The following is a 16,398-nucleotide window of genomic DNA, read 5'->3' as shown; positions in this document are numbered from 1 at the left end:
ACTGTGGAGTACTTGTATGGTAGAACTCATGGGGGAATCTGGCAGATTGGGAGGCAGTTTGTAGATTTCCATGTCTTAATTGCACATATGAACACAAACTTACACAAAATAGTGAGAAATCTTTCTAGATGAATTAAAGAAGTTTTGCTCAACCTACTTATTATTTTTTCTTTTAAATTGGATTTCCTCACCATTTAAATAACCTAAACATTAAGGCAAGTCAATGGGGACATTGGAATATATCTTTATTTAAACACAGCACCTCATAGACAAACTTAGTGCTATTGGTAGTTATTTCCATTTGTGTTTTACTGTGGGAATGAATGAGCTTTGGTATTGGGGGGGCTGTAAACTGAAAAGGTAAAGGCTCATCTTACTATAAAACAGAGTCAGAGTAGTACAGTGCAGATATACAGGCTCTTGACCTACCCAGTTAATCCTAATTTTCTGCATTCAGCCTATATCACTGCTCTGTGTACCTATCAAGTGCTTCTTAAATGATACTATTTGTACATGCCTCAATTACTTCCTCTAGCAGCATGTTCTATATACTCACCACCGTCTGTGTGAAAATGTTGTCCTTCAGGTCTCTCTTAAATCCCCCTCCCCCCACCCGTAATCATGGCCTGTGGTTTTGGACATTTCTACAAGGATTCCAATTCCTGTCAGTCACCTACATTTCAAGAAATAAAGACCTGCCTGGCCAATCTCTTCCCTCAAATCTTTTCCGCATTCTCCAGTTTAATCACATTGCTTATAACAGGGTGACCAAAACTGTACACAGTATCCTGAGTGTGGCCTTGCCAATGACTTTGACAACTGCAACATAATGCCCTAACTTCTAACCTTAATGCCCTGACTGATGAAGGTCACCTTGCCAAACATCTTTTTCACCACCCTGTCCAGCTCTGCCGCTGCTTTCCACAAATAATACACTTGTATGCTAGGTCCCTCTTCATTCCACTCCCCAGTGCCCTACCATTAATAGTACAAGTCCTGTGCTGATTTGACTTTCTGAACTGCATCATATCACACTTATCTGCATTGAAATCCATTTGCCATTCCTTTACCCATCTCCTTAATTGATCATGATCTCTTTGCAATTCTTTGTAACCTGTTTCACTATCAACAAGGCAGCAGCCCCCCCCCCCACCAATTTAGTATCCTCCACAAACTTGCAATTATGCCATTTACATTCATATCCAAATTATTTACAAAATGAATCAAAGATTCCATCACTGTGGTATCCCACTAGTCAGAAACCTCCTGTCAGAGAATCGACCTTCCTAAAAGAGCCAATTTGGAATCCACCTCTCTAATTCCTCCTGAATCCCATGTGGTCTATTTTTCCAGATCAGCCTGCTAGTTGGGATATTGTCAAAAAAGGTCTAAAATCCAAGTCAGCAACATCCACTGTGCTATCTTCATGTATCCCCTCAGTTACCCCTTTGGAAAAACTACAGAAGATTTCAGACATGACCTCACTCGCAAAACGATGCTGACTATCAAAGTGATGGTAAACTTTCTTCCTCAGAATTCCCTTCAGCAGCTTCCCTATAACTGAAGTCAGACTCAACAACCTGTAATTCCCTGGCCTGTCCTTACTACCCTTAAACAATAGAACAAAATTTGGCATCCTCCTGTCTTCTGGAACTTCAGTGCTAGCAAATGATGAAGAAAATGTCTTTATAAGAGCTTTTGTGATATCTTCCTTGGCTTCCCATAAGGGAATTCGCTTGGTCAGATCTTGGGGATTTGTCCACCTTAACGAACTTCAAGGCTGCAAATACCTCCTTCCTTGTATAAGCTTAGAGACATCTTTGACCTAGTATTTAGGGGACAACATGCCAGTCTGGTATCTCTGAGAACACAGAATGTACTGTCTGTCCCCCTCACTATGAGGTCTCCTATTACTGTCACCCTGCCTGACTGCACCATTTCCCTCTGAGCCACAGAACAGGTCTCGGTTCCAGACAGCCGACTGCTGCTGCTAGCGCCTGTAAGAACATGCCCCTCAACAGTATCCAAGAGAGGGGAATCTTGCACTGACTGTCTACTCTTACTTTTCCTGATGGTTCCCAATCTGTCTGAAGCCAATATTCTGGGTGCGACCATCTGAGTATAAATCTTATCAATGACACTGTCAGCTTCCTAGATGATCCTTAGTATTTCCAGATCCAGCTTCAGTTGCTTGATCTAGTGTGTTAGGAGCCACACCTGAGTCTAGTTTCCACAGATGTAGTCATCAGGGTTACCACAAGGTTCTGTGACTTCCCACATCTTCCAGGAGGTGTATTCACTGCCCTTACAACCTGTCTATACTGAATCAAGTCTTGAGAATCAACAACAAAATAAAATGTGCCTCCTTACTGAAGCCTTTTTGAAGATCCACTGTCACATCCAACACCTGGGCACTTACTCAGCGCACTGAATATCACAAACCCAAGCTCCATTCTCCACTGGCTTGTTATCGTAATGGTGACTTTAACTTACCTTTTTATTGGCTGTTGTTAATTAGCTGAACAACTATTAACTAATAATGAGTAAACTTGCCTCTTATAAATTCCTGTGGAGTGAAACTCACAGTCAAGTTCTGAAATCTCTCTTTTTAAAAATCTCCCGCTCTTGTTTCAGGTCCCAAATCCTGTAGACTCTACAGTATACTGTGAAGCTGATGGTATTAGGAAATGCCCTTTACTCTGTCACCAATGTACATGTATTTTTTTCCCTGACCACCTTTTTGGGCATTCATGGTTAATTTGTCAGTGAAACCTGTGTATTTTTGTACCGAATATGGAGTGAATTAGTTAAAACAGTTACACAAATTGTTTTATGCAAAAAAAGCGGTGTATTGAAACTTTTAAAAGTCAGTGCGTTACATATTTGGTTGTCTATTTGACAGTGATTTTTAATTCCCAAGGTGACAACCATTTCATTTACAGAAACTAAACAAAGAAAAGTGCTGGTATTAAGAATAAAAATGGTTGTCAGCTTTAAAAGGAATTAGCTGACAAAGATTAGCTTTTGATATTGAATAACGTTACAAACAAAAAAGAAATCCATCATTTTATAATGCAATGAACTAAAGCAGCACCTTTCCTCCCCTTCTTTACCTTTCATAATGCAAATGAGAAAGACTGGAAAATTGATTGCACTTATTTTTCTTCCCTACAGGGAACTTGACAATAATGAAATCTCAGGGATAATAGAAGATACAAATGGGGCCTTTGCTGGTTTGGATAATCTAAGCAAGCTGTGAGTATCTCATCTTTTGAAGTAGGCCAAACTGCATGCTTTAAAAGGTTCTTTCTTTCCAGCCATTGTTCGTATGCTTGTGCTTTGAATAGGAAATTAGGCTCATCTTTATGCACAGATTACGGAAGTGATGCACTGTAACTGGTTAATTCTGTTAATTTCAGTTATTTGTATACTTTCCAGTCAAATATTGCTCCAGATATTCATTGCATCTTAGTTTATAGGATCTAAATACCATATAAATATTTTTATCAATGAGCTTGTTAACTGTGAACTACAATTTAAAAAGGTGTTTTATAGATCTGTATAATTTATATATAGGGAAGAAAAGGCTATTGACAATATTATTTAATTAGAGGATTGTGCAGAAATTAAATACTTGAATTAAGGGGAGGGCTAATTTCAAAGTCCTAAGTTTCAAAGGAGACTAGAGATGCTACTTTCAGGTAAGTTTGCATTTAAAAAAAAGGCAGATTTTAAAAGTGATACATTAAGAGTTCAGGGCCAACTTGTATCGACAAGGGTAATGGGTAAGAATATCAAGAAAAGGGAACTCTGGATATCAAGGGATAAAAACAAAGAAATAATATATTTCTTTCACCATGCTTCTTAAGTATAGAAATTGTGGGGGGGGGGGGGGGGTACAGTTAGTAAAAATAAAGAGGTGGCAATTTTAAGAAGCATTTAGATAAGCACATGAACCAGCAGGGAATGGAGGAATATGCATCATGTTCAGGCAGACGTGATTAGTTTGTATTGGCCTCATGGTAAGCAGTAACATTGTGGGCTGAAGGGCCTGTTCCTAGGCTGAAATGTACTATGATATAGTATGACTTTATTTCTAAGTGTATGAATTGAAAGACATACTGAAACGTGGTTTGTAGTAGCCTGATTTGCAATGGTTATATCTATATTCAAGTAATTTGTGGTAAACCTACAATGCAAAATTGTTATATTAAATTAAATACCAGTCAACAATATTAGCTGTAATGCAGGAGAGTAGGAACTAAAATATTCTTTTAGTCTAAGGGAAAAAGTTGGCAATTGGGATGTCCATTGTGGATTCTTTTGGTATTGTGAACTGATTGAATGATTCATAAAGCATCTTTCCATTGTGTTTTGAGAGGGAAGAAAAGCTTTATAGAGCTACCTAGCCTTCTGATACTAAAATAGTGATTTTATAAATTATGGTTTTCAAGATTATACATAGTATATTTTCCATGTACATGTACATCATTAACATGAATTAATTTAGACCATAAGACCATAGGATAAAGGTGCAGAATTAGGCCATTTGGCCCATGAAATCTGCTCCACCATTTCACCATGGCTGATCTAATCTTTCCGCTCAACTCCAATATCCTGCCTTCTCCCCATAACCTTTCATACCTTGACCAATCAAAATTCTATCTACCTAGGCCTCAAAATATGTGAAGACTTGGCCTCCACAGTTGCCTGTGGCAAAGAATTCCACAGATTCACCGCTCTTGGTCATCTCCGTTCTAAAGGACACCCCTCTATTCTGAGGCTGTGTCCTCTGTTCTACACCTTCCCACCATAGGAGACATCCTTTCCACATCCATTCTTTCAAGGCCTTTCATCATTCGATAGCTTTCAAGGAGTTCACCCCTCATCCTTGCTACTAGAGGATACAGGCCCAGAGCCATCAAGTGCTCTATAACAAGCCATTCAATTCTGGAATCATTTTTGTGAACCTCCTTTGAAACCTCTCCGGTGTCAGCACATCCTTTCTAAGATAAAGGGCCCAAAGCTGCTCACAACGCTCCACGTGAACCCTCACCAGTGCTTTATAAAGCCTCAACATTACATCCTTGCTCTTAAATTCCAGACCTCTTATAAAGAATGCTAATGTTGCATTTGCCTTCCTCACCAGAGACTCAGCCTGCAAGTTGGCCTTTAGGGAATCCTGCACAAGGACTCCCAAGTCCCTTTGCATCTCAGATTTTTGTATTTTCTCTCTATTTAGAAAATAGTCAACGCTTTCATTTCTTCTACCAAAGTGCATGACCATACACTTCCCGACACTGTATTCCATCTGCCATTTCTTTGCTATTCGCTATTGCTATTTGATCTAAGTTCTTCTGTAGTCTCTCTACTTCCTCGAAACTTATTTCTTGGTGTTTTCCTTCTTACAGCAAGCATTACCAATGGCAGCTGGGACATACTGCACTGTCTCAATCTTGCACAAGTTTGTGCTTAGAAATTGAACTGATAGGCAACTGAGAAAATAGTTTTTTTTCTCTCTGGGGCTGAAATATAATAGTAACTATTTACATATTGTCTTGTGTCAGCTTGAAAAATTTTACTGGTGTGGGACAGCTGATCCAACTGCTGGGTGTACTTGATGTCATTCTCGCGCAGTACTTTTTAAGCTTTACAGGGAAATTTGAACCATCATTGAGAGTTCCCAGGATAACATAATCATTACCAGTAAAATGTCAGACTGGGACACTTACCTAGTAAATCATGTTTCATCCTGGGCCAACAATTTCCTACCCATTTGAAAATACTAGTCCACTTACACCAAGTGTGGTCTCCTGCTCCAGATCCCTACCCCCACCCCACCCATTTATAGCACATGTCCTTGCATCTGTAGGCACTTACCTCCCAAATCCAGCTCTAAGTGGGTTATCAGATGGCATATTTTTAACTCTCCAAGAATGTATGACTCCTAGTCTTGAAGCCTTGGATGAAAGTAGAGAGGTAGTGCAGGTGCAGCATGTCCTTTAGGATGCACTGGTTTTTCTAGGCATTATTTTTAATGCAGCCAAGCTTATTTACATGTACGTGCAAGAATATTAAATATGGCTCTTGTATGAATGTCCTTTACTCCTGCACTGTGACAGAAGAGTTCAAAATTCTGGTACTTCTACTATATTAATACTTTTAGCAGCCAATCATCTACACAAACAAAAAAAATACCTGTTCCAGTCAGGGGGCCATTACTTCCAGAAGAGAGAGAACCTTTCATAGAAGGGCAAATTAATGCATGTGATCACAGCATACCAACACAATTATATAGTTTAAAATAGTTGCAGCACAAAGTCTTGCTTTGTTTTGCTAGTTTGCAGGATGTAGTTAGATTGTGAGTTTATTGTTTCTTGAGTCTTTGGGAAAGGCATGCAAGTACAGGAAGTAATGTAAAAGTCAGTGAATTTGGCTGGAGGGCTTAGGAACCATGTAAGCTTTCTATCCAGTGTAATGCTGGAGGCTGCAGCTGTCTGTGCAGTCAATCTGACTCATTATGTTGCTGATGATTGGACAATTTTTTATTTTAGGAAGTTGATTTTTAAGCAGTTGGAACCTAATTTAATGTGAACCTATTTACCTTGACCTTTCCACAGTTTGTGAATTGTTAAGTTATTTTTGCTCATAGAAGTATATTCTTAATGGAACTTGCTCTTCTTGTAGTTTTATTACCTGATTTTGTTTGCTTAATTGTTTGTATTCTTTTTCCATTTAAAAATTGCAGAACACTGTTTGGAAACAAGATCAAATCTGTAGCCAAAAAGGCATTTGTAGGATTGGAGGCCCTTGAACACCTGTGAGTATCCAAAAGTACATTGAATTAGCAGTCTGCCAAGAGTGGCTGCTTTAGGAGACTGCTAGCAATTTAATAGCTCTTTGTAAACTGAGAAGAAGTTGCATTTTCAGAGGCCATCTGCTGCTTTCTCATTATAGTCTGGTTAAACTTTGGCCCTATTTTAGTTTTGCCCTTAAGGCATTAAAGCATAAACCCAGTCTCTGAATAACTTTACATTTAATAAATACACACCTCAGCATCATTGTTTTTCTAATCCAATTCCAATACTTTTGAATGAGAAGTAATTCTAAAATAGATTTATTGCTGATCTTCACTGACTTCCAAGAGGTATACTTGACAGAATCCTTGTTGTTCTGCATATTCAGCTTTATAATAACATATTTGTATACTACCTACTCAGATGTATTTGCTACAAAATTTGTAAAGTGTAATTGGTGTTCTCAGTGAAATATCCTCCAATGGGAAATAGTGATATTAATAATTATTGATTGTAATCAATTAAAATTTTGTACTCTGAAGAATGATTGTTGTTTATATTCTGCAATTAAGATTTGTTTTGTTGACTTTGGGGTTTGTTCATTTTTGTAGATATTCTCTGCCATTTTTATCTTCTGTAGCTTTAACAGAAATAGTTTGACACAAAATTGGAATCTTTCTGCATCTGCTGTTAACATTACTTTTTAATAAAATTAATACGGTGCTGCTTTTTCTGAGCTTTTTTTGCAAATACAGTTCCTGTCATATATGATGAAATTTCTACAGGGACATGCAATATTTAATTTTTGAAAATTAATTATGGCACTTGAAAAATATTTATGATAGTCTTGTACAGAAACAGTCCCTTGAGCCCATATTGCCCTTGCTGACCTGAATTGTTAATGTTAATTCTGTTTGCCCTCAATAGATCAATATCTTTTCCTATCCAGATACCTGTCCAAGTTCCTTTTAAATGTTGTAATTTTATCTGCCTCTTGCAGCTCATTCCATGTAACAGCTACACTGTTTGGAGAAATTGCCCCAAAGATCTCCTTTAAATTTCTCTTTTAAACCCATGACCTTTAGTTTTAGACCCCCCCCCCACCTGCAGAAAGACAATTACATTATGTGAGCATAGATAGGATAAATAACCTATAAGGTTACCCCTCAGCCTCCTTCATTCCCATGAGAACAAACCCATTTTATCCAATCGCTTCAACTCGTAACTGAGAATGACATCTTGGTTGCTTATGATTACAGTGAGACAGCATTTATTTAATTTGACTACTTAGAATGTTGGTGTTGATTTAATACAGTTTTAGTTAAGTAAAATAAGTGAGAAATTCCAGCACGCGAACTTGATGTAGAACAATTTTGAATTGTATATTTTGTCTTCCTTTCTTGCATAAAATGCTTCCTGTTTTACTTGTTTTGTAATGCTAAGAAAACAGTGTTGTTATGAAATTATGATCTTGATTTTACTAAAGTTTTTTTTGTTTCCATGCCTTAATAAGATAAATAACTTCATTGTGTGAATTCATTGTTAGTTTTTTTTTTACCTTTTAAACAAAAACAAGCAATGTAAATTGAGAAATATCTGTTCAGTTCAAATTTAACTTCATTTTTTCACTTTATAAATGTTCTGAACTGTGTACTTCTTGGGGTAGCTTCTAGAAGGGGATGATTTTTAATCTTTGATCCAAATATGTGTTAATTTACAAATATTATTTTATGAACAAATCATTTCTATCATTTTGTACATTGGCAGGGTGGATGGGGTGGGTCAAAGTGAAATTTGTTTAACGTCAAGAGGGCTTTGAAAATGTATACTATAAAAATATAACCAAATTTTCTTTTCGTAGAAACCTGGGGAATAATATGATCAGATCTATTCAGGGAGAAGCATTTTCCAGAATGAAGAATCTAAAAGAATTGTAAGTAAACAGTCAGTACAATGATAACTGAAGGTGAAGGTTTTGCTTTGGAGACCATCTTTGAATTGGTGCAAATTACATCGGTTTTCTAATTTTTTTTTATCTCTCCTTTGTTTTTGTTCAAGTTTTCTCTCTTACTTAAAATACATTATCTGAGAAAGAATGAGGTGAGATGGATCTTAATATTAGAGTTCAGGTTTCAGTTTAAAAATCAGGAAGGCAATCTTGCATATGAAGTACAGTGGAAATCTGTTACACTGTTGAAAAGAGCCTGCTTTCTGTCCATAGACATAGTAACATAGAAAACTCGCAGCACCATACAGGCCCTTTGGCCCATGATGCCATGCAAACGTACTTATTTTAGAAATTACCTAGGGTTATCCATAGCCCTCTATATTTCTAAGTTCCATGTATCTACCCAGGACTCTCTTAAAAGACCCTATCGTATCTGCCTCCACTACCGTCGCTGGCAGCAAGAAAAAACTTGCCCCTGACATCTCCTCTGTACCTACTTCCAAGCACCTTACAACTGTGCCCTCTCATGATAGCCACTTAAGCCCTGGGAAAAGCCTCTCACTATCCACACGATCAATGCCTCTCATCATCTTATACAGCTCTATTGGGTCACCTCTCATCCTCTGTCGCTCCCAAGGAGTAAAGGCCAAGTTCACTCAACCTATTCTCATAGGGAATGCTCCACAATCCAGACCTTATAGAATCATAGAAATTGTTTAGACACAGAAAGGAAATTCAGCCAATGAATCTCTATGAGGAATTCATGAATCCCATTTCCCCTCCTCTTTCCTCATAGACCTGAACATTATTTCCTGTAGAATGCCTATCTGCTTTCTTTTGAAGGATGGATTTATTCTGATTTTCAGAATCATTGCACATGATTAATTCAATTTCCTGCATTCCTATTGTGTCTTGTGTTTAAAATTTTTAATCTGTTCCCCATGGTCTTTGAACCATCCATTGATAGTAACAGCTTCCCACTTTTTACCATGCAGAAACCAGTCAGTTCTAATGAATCCCCATTCAAATTCTTTGCTTTAAGAATAATCACAAATTTTATAGACAAAATCCTTCATACCTAGAACCATATGAGTAAATCTTGTTTGTACCTTCTCCATGACCTTCAAATCTTTCATATTCGGTATCACCCATTCATAATTTTGTATGATTCAACATAAACCTCTGCCTTCTGGATCATTTCTTAACATGCTCTTCTACTATGGTTAAAAAAAATGTACATTTGCATCACATTCCTCTATCACAATAAACACTTCAAACTGCTATTCAGCCTATATTGTTTCTTCTGGCAAAATGTACTACCAGAAGCTTCTTTGCGTTAACTTTCATCCTCCTGCCTGTCCATTCAACTAGCTTATTCGTATATAGCCATCCCTAACTAATCTCTTCAATGTTTGTTGGACTTTCAGCCTTCGTTTCATGTGAATATTTGGAAATGTTACTGAATTCCAGGCAAATACAATTCAGGATGATATACTCATTGTTGTTTTACTCTTTTTTGAAGTTCCACTTTATGAAAAAAATATCTAATTTAGAAAAATAAATATTTGTTTCTGCAGGTATATGAATAGTGATAGTTTTCTGTGTGATTGTCAACTAAAATGGCTACCGCAGTGGCTTATAGGAAGAGACTTCCAGTCTAATGTAGTTGGCACATGTGCTCATCCAGAATCACTAAAGGGAAGAAGTATTTTCATTGTGCCTTCAGAAAGTTTTGTTTGTGGTAAGTGATTCTACTTAGTTATTCCAAAATAGTTACTGAGCATATTTTGGATAGGATATCTATTACAAATTGGACTCGTATTAGAAGGTGATAATGAGCTGTATGAATTGTGGCTGGCTGATTTCTTTAGATTCAGTCACTCAGCTTGTAGAAGTACAAAACTATTAAAACTAATTATATAGTAAATTATACTGCATGAATCTAATTTATTTGAAATTAATTTTCACAAATTTCCCAAGAAGGACCTAATACACAAGTGTTTTCATGTTGTAGATCAGATTTAAGAGCAGTATATGATGCTGGTCGGTGAGACCTAATGTGAGAATCTTTCTTGGTAGAAGACCTGTCACCTATAATTAACACCTCACAGAATATGTAATATGAAAATTGGCTCTGAGAATTCCAGGCAGAAACCCAAGCCTGATGCAAATATACTTCTCTGCCTTGATGGAAGTCAGGCTCATAACTTTTAGAAAATGTTCATTAAAATATTGACTTGCAAGGGAAACATAAAATAGCTGAAGGAGTTCTGAAGAGAGCTGATTTTTATTTCAGGTGCAATGTTGATTTTATCCATCCTTTTAAAATATTATGCTTTCAGTCAGTTGAATGCCATTTGATTAGACCCTTTATTTCCTCTAATAATTATAATACTTGTAAATAGTGAGTATTTTGTTCAGTTTTAAATCAGTGTAGCATCACTTATGGATACTTTACCAGATTTAAAAAAGTTTCCTCAGTGATTTGTGGGTATTAAAACAAATCTGAAAGCAAGTTAAAACAGGAGTCTGGATGCTTAATTTTTTTTGTTTAACTTGTAATTATCTTTTTCTGGAGAGAAATAAACACTATAGTATCTAGCTTCTAAACTCTAATCTCTTCCTACCTACTTTTAATGAAATGTATTGTTTAACAATTTATAACTATTCCTTAAATATATTTCTTGTTCAATTTCAGATGACTTTCCAAAACCTCAAATCATCGTTCAGCCTGAGACAACAATGGCTATGCTGGGCAGAGACATTCATTTTACTTGTTCAGCAGCAAGCAGTAGCAACTTGCCAATGATATTTGCATGGAAGAAGGATCATGAGATTCTACATAATGCTGAGATTGAGAACTTTGCACATGTTCGAGCAAAGGATGGTGAAGTAATGGAATATACCACCATTCTTCATTTAAGAAATGTGAAATTTTCAGATGAAGGAAGATATCAGTGTATGATAACTAACAATTTTGGCTCAACCTACTCTACTCGAGCCAAGCTTACAGTCAATGGTGGGTACAAGCAGGATACATAATGTTGTTTATACTCAATAGCTATTGCAAAAAATAGTACAAGGTGGTTATATACACAAATTCTGAAAGTTTATCTGAGTTTCTAACAGACTGTACTGAATCTTAGACAATACCAACATATAAAAAAAACCTGAAGCTGTTAGAAATCTGAAATGGAAATAGAAAATGTCTTGCGTGCCATATAGCATCTGCTTTGAAAGCACATCTCATCTGTGATGAGAGTTAACATTTCAGGTAGATGACTACCTGATTTAAAGTTATGGGCCTGACATTGCGTTCCACGCACCCAGCACTCTGTGTAAAAATAAACTTGCCTCTGAATTCCACCTCCCCCCACTGCCATACTTTCTTCGAATCACCTTAAAAGCATGGCTCCTCGTATTAGCCACTTTGCCCTGGGATAAAGTCTCTGGCTGATCACTCAATTTATGCCTCTTATAATCTTGTACACCACTGTCAAGTCACCTCTTACCTTCCTTTGCTCCAAAGTGAAAAGCCCTCGCTCACTCAACCTGTCCCCATAAGACATGTTCTCCAATCCAAACAGAGTCCCTCCGTACCCTTTGTAAAGCTATAGATGAAGGGTCTTGGCCCAAAACATCGACTGTACTCTTTTCCATAGATGCTGCCTGGCCTGCTGAGTTCCTCCGGCATTTTGTGTGTGTTGCTATCAATATGGGCAATAACTTTGAACATCTGTTGATGTGGACCTCAAGATTCCTCCGTTCTTCCACATTGCTGAGAATCCTGGCATTAACTCTGTATTCTGCCAATAAAACTGACCTTCCAAAGGGAATCACAACACACTTTCCTGGATTGAACTCCATCTGCCACTTCTCAGCCTAGCTCTGTATCATATGCCTCTCATTGTAACCCTCAACAACCTTCTGCACCATCGACGACACTATCAACCTTTATGTCATCTGTAAACTTACTAACCCATCTTTTCATTTCCTCATCAAAGTCTTATAAAAATAACAGACTGGGGGTCCTAGAACAGATTCTTTGTGGAACACCAATGGTTCCCTATCTCTTGACTTTCTGAATGAGCTTACCATGGGGGAACCTTATCGTGTGCCTTAGAAAAATCCACATACACCACATCCAGCACATCTGCTGCTCTACCTTCATCAGTGTGTTTTGTCACATCTTCAAATAATTTGATCAGGCTCATGAGGTATTACCTACCTTTCACAAATCCGTGTGGACTATCTCTAATCAGACTACACTTCTGCTGTCTTTAAGAATCTTCTCCAATGATTTGACCACCACTGAAGTAAGATTCACTTGTCTACAATTTCCAGCAATATACCTAATCTGCCAAATTCCAATTATCTGGTACTACTCCTGCGGCCAGGGAGGAGGGAAAGGTCATTGCCAAAGATTCAGCAATCTCTTCCCTCACTTTATGTATATCACATCCTGCCCCGGGGACTTTCCTATCCCAATGTTTTTTAAAAGTTCCAGCACATTCCCTTTATTAACCAACATGTTCTAGCATATCAGCCTGATTTACACTATCAAGGTCCCTCTCACTGGGGTGAATACTGAAGCAAAGTGTTCATTAAGTACTTCTCCTGCCTTCTCTGACTCGAGGCATATTTCCCCTTCTATCCTTGATTGTTCTTACTCTCACTCTAGTTATCTGCTTGCTCTTCACATTTGTGTAGAATGTCTTGGGGTTTTCCTTAAACCCCCCTCACTGGGGTTTCCTCATGCCCCATTTTAGCGATCCTAAGTTCATTCTTAAGCTCCTTCTTGGCTGCTTTGTAACTCTCTAGATCCATATCTTACTTCCTAAACCTTACACAAGCTTCTTTCTTTCTCTTAACTACATCGTTTTTCCTTTCCCTGCCTTAGTGGGACAAGCTTATCTAGAACCAAATTTATCTAAAAGCTCCCAAAGTAAATTCACATTTCTGTTGTGCTGTGTTCCCTGAGTACATCTGTTCGCAATTTGTGCTCCCAAGTTCCTGTCAAATAGCATAGTATTTTCCCCTTCCCAATTAAATACTTTCCCATACAAAAATGTTTTGCAGATATTTGGTACTGCAGTGGAAACAGGTTGAAATGCTGTACTGTGATATTTTTACATATTGTCTCAGTGACCTGTAAGGAATTATAGTTTAAAGTGGCATTTGTGGCTTGATTGAACTACTGTTCCCTTGCGTGAGCATCTTGCTATTAAATATTTTTGGTATATCAGTGCCATTTTTGTCTCAACATACAGATCTAGGTTACTTATTCTTACATCACCTAGTAGATTTGTATGGTTAGCAAACATCTGACAAGCCACTGGAGAATTAGCTGTTCAAATACTTAGTAGCATTTCCAATAAAACAGGCTTCGCTGGTGTGTGTAAGATGTGTTTACCCATATGTTAAAATGGACTCTTGTACCTCTACATACATGTATCTCCCTTTAAATTTAAAATAAGTAAGTGGAACCAACGTAGATTTGAAAGCACCATTCATCTTCAACTCAATTAATTCTTAGTTTTAAGAAAACACTAAATTGCACTTAAAAAAATCATTCAGCTTTATGGTAAAATATTTCATTTGCAGTATTGCCGTCATTTATTAAAACTCCAAGAGATATAACAATTAGAGCGGGAGCCAATGCTCGACTTGAATGTGCAGCCACTGGCCACCCTGCTCCACAGATTGCTTGGCAGAAGGATGGAGGAACAGATTTTCCAGCAGCTCGTGAAAGGAGGATGCACGTGATGCCTGAGGATGATGTTTTCTTTATTGTGGATGTAAAAACTGAAGATATGGGAGTTTACAGCTGTACAGCTCAAAATATTGCAGGTGCTATTTCAGCAAATGCTTCCCTCACAGTACTAGGTAGGTGAATTTTGTTTTTTTGTTCTCTCATTTAAATTTGGCTGTTTTAATTATTTTGTATTTCTCCCCAGTAATCAAAAAAACAAACTACAGAAGCAAAGGTAAACTGGTATGTTAAGTCCCATTTAGGGAACATTGTAGATAGTATTCTTTTGTTAATGGTCAAGTTAAATTGTTTGTTGAGGTTCATAGGCATGATCCTGGAAAAGAAAGGGTTAACATATGAGGAGCGTTTGATGGATTTGGCCCATACTCGCTGGAGTTTTGAAGAATGGGGGGTGGTGGATGTAGATGCAGTGGACATGGAGAGGTGGGCACAGGCTCAGTACAAGGATTTGCCTTTACAACAAGATGAACAATTTCTTTAGCCAGAGATGTAGAATTCATTGCCGTGGATGGCTGTAGAGGCCAAGTCATTAGGTGTATTTAAAGAGGTTTGTAGGTTTTTGACTAATAAGGGTGTTAATGATTATGAGGAGAAGGTAGGAAATGGGTTTGAGAGGGAAAATAAGATGATGGAGCAGAATTGCTGAGTCAAATGCCCTAATTCTGCTCTGATGTCTTACGGTGTATTGGACTGCTTTGAAATCCATACTGTAACTAAATCCTGCAATTGTAATTTAATGTCAATATTCAGGACCATAATTTAAAGCTGAGACTAAGCCATAGTGCTTGTAAAAGTTAGTTTCATTGTAGTCTTTGTTCATACTAATTAAGGTGTAACATGCTGTTTAAGTTTCATATACTTGAATGGGCTAGTCTTCTGGACTGTTTAATAGACAAATTCACTGCATTCAATTTCTTGCTGTAATACTAAATCTTTGGGCAAGGGCCATGGCAAAGTTGCTTAAGGTGGAGCAGATCCAGTCTTCACTTCGAGAAACCTGTTTTTTGCTTCAGTATGGACGATGCCCATTTACTGCATTATAACAATGATAATGGTAAGCATTGTACTTTTGTTTTTGCTACAGTGCCCAGCGTTCATTCTCAGGGGCCTTGGCATATTCTTGTCATGCTCTCCAGAACTTTCCCACTGCTATGAGAATGCATCTTCTTGTGCCTTACTGCTTTTTGTTTTATTAATTATGATTTTTGTATCTCTGATCTTGACCACTTCAAAGCAATCCTATTTTATCCCTACAATGTTTTTGTGAGTTTTCCTTTTTTTTACATTAGTCCTGGTGGCTCCAAATCTGGGATTATAAGGGAAATACCTAGCCTTGATCAGAGAATTCTAGGAGAATATTTGCGATGAATATTAGATTTCTCCTTTAGTGGCTTGAGTTTATTATTGCATTATTACTGGAGCCACAAAGGAGCCTAACTTTTAAATCACTTTTCAAAGTGCACTCTGCTTTCAGAGACAATTTAGCTATGTTTAATTAGGTCAACTATTTATTCAATAAAGTATCCTCTGCATTGTACTGTTCCAGTAAACTGAATACTTTCTCTTACTCTTGAATATACCTTCAGTGGCCACATTACTAGCTACACCTGCTTGTTAATGCAAATATCTAACTAGCGAATCGTGTGCCAGAAACTTAATGCATATAAGCATGCAGACATGGTCAAGAGGTTCAGTTGTTCAGACCAAATAGCAGAATAGGGAAGAATTATGATCTAAGTGACTTTGACCATGGAATGATCGTTGTTGCCATACGGGGTGGTTTGAGTATCTCAAAATTGCTGACTCCTGGGATTTTCATTTTCATGCTCAAGTCTCCAGAGTTAACAGGGAACGGTACAAAATGTAAAAAGTATCCAGTG

General features: G+C 37.5%; 1 protein-coding gene across 2 annotated transcripts in view; it reads left to right on the top strand.

The window, feature by feature from the left end:
- Nucleotides 1-16,398, top strand: part of lrig1 (leucine-rich repeats and immunoglobulin-like domains 1) — an 85,751-nt gene that overhangs the window by 62,104 nt on the left and 7,249 nt on the right. For both annotated transcript variants that reach the window (XM_073072336.1, XM_073072337.1), the window contains exons 9-14: nucleotides 3,175-3,255; nucleotides 6,749-6,820; nucleotides 8,659-8,730; nucleotides 10,323-10,486; nucleotides 11,444-11,764; nucleotides 14,350-14,631. In XM_073072336.1, coding sequence (XP_072928437.1) covers nucleotides 3,175-3,255; nucleotides 6,749-6,820; nucleotides 8,659-8,730; nucleotides 10,323-10,486; nucleotides 11,444-11,764; nucleotides 14,350-14,631 — 992 coding nt within the window. The remainder of the gene's footprint in view (nucleotides 1-3,174; nucleotides 3,256-6,748; nucleotides 6,821-8,658; nucleotides 8,731-10,322; nucleotides 10,487-11,443; nucleotides 11,765-14,349; nucleotides 14,632-16,398) is intronic.

The sequence above is a fragment of the Hemitrygon akajei genome, chromosome 19 (genome assembly GCF_048418815.1).
Source record: "Hemitrygon akajei chromosome 19, sHemAka1.3, whole genome shotgun sequence".
Lineage (NCBI taxonomy): Eukaryota > Metazoa > Chordata > Chondrichthyes > Myliobatiformes > Dasyatidae > Hemitrygon > Hemitrygon akajei.
Note: the sequence above shows the minus strand (reverse complement) of the source record. Positions and strands in the feature narration are given on the sequence as shown.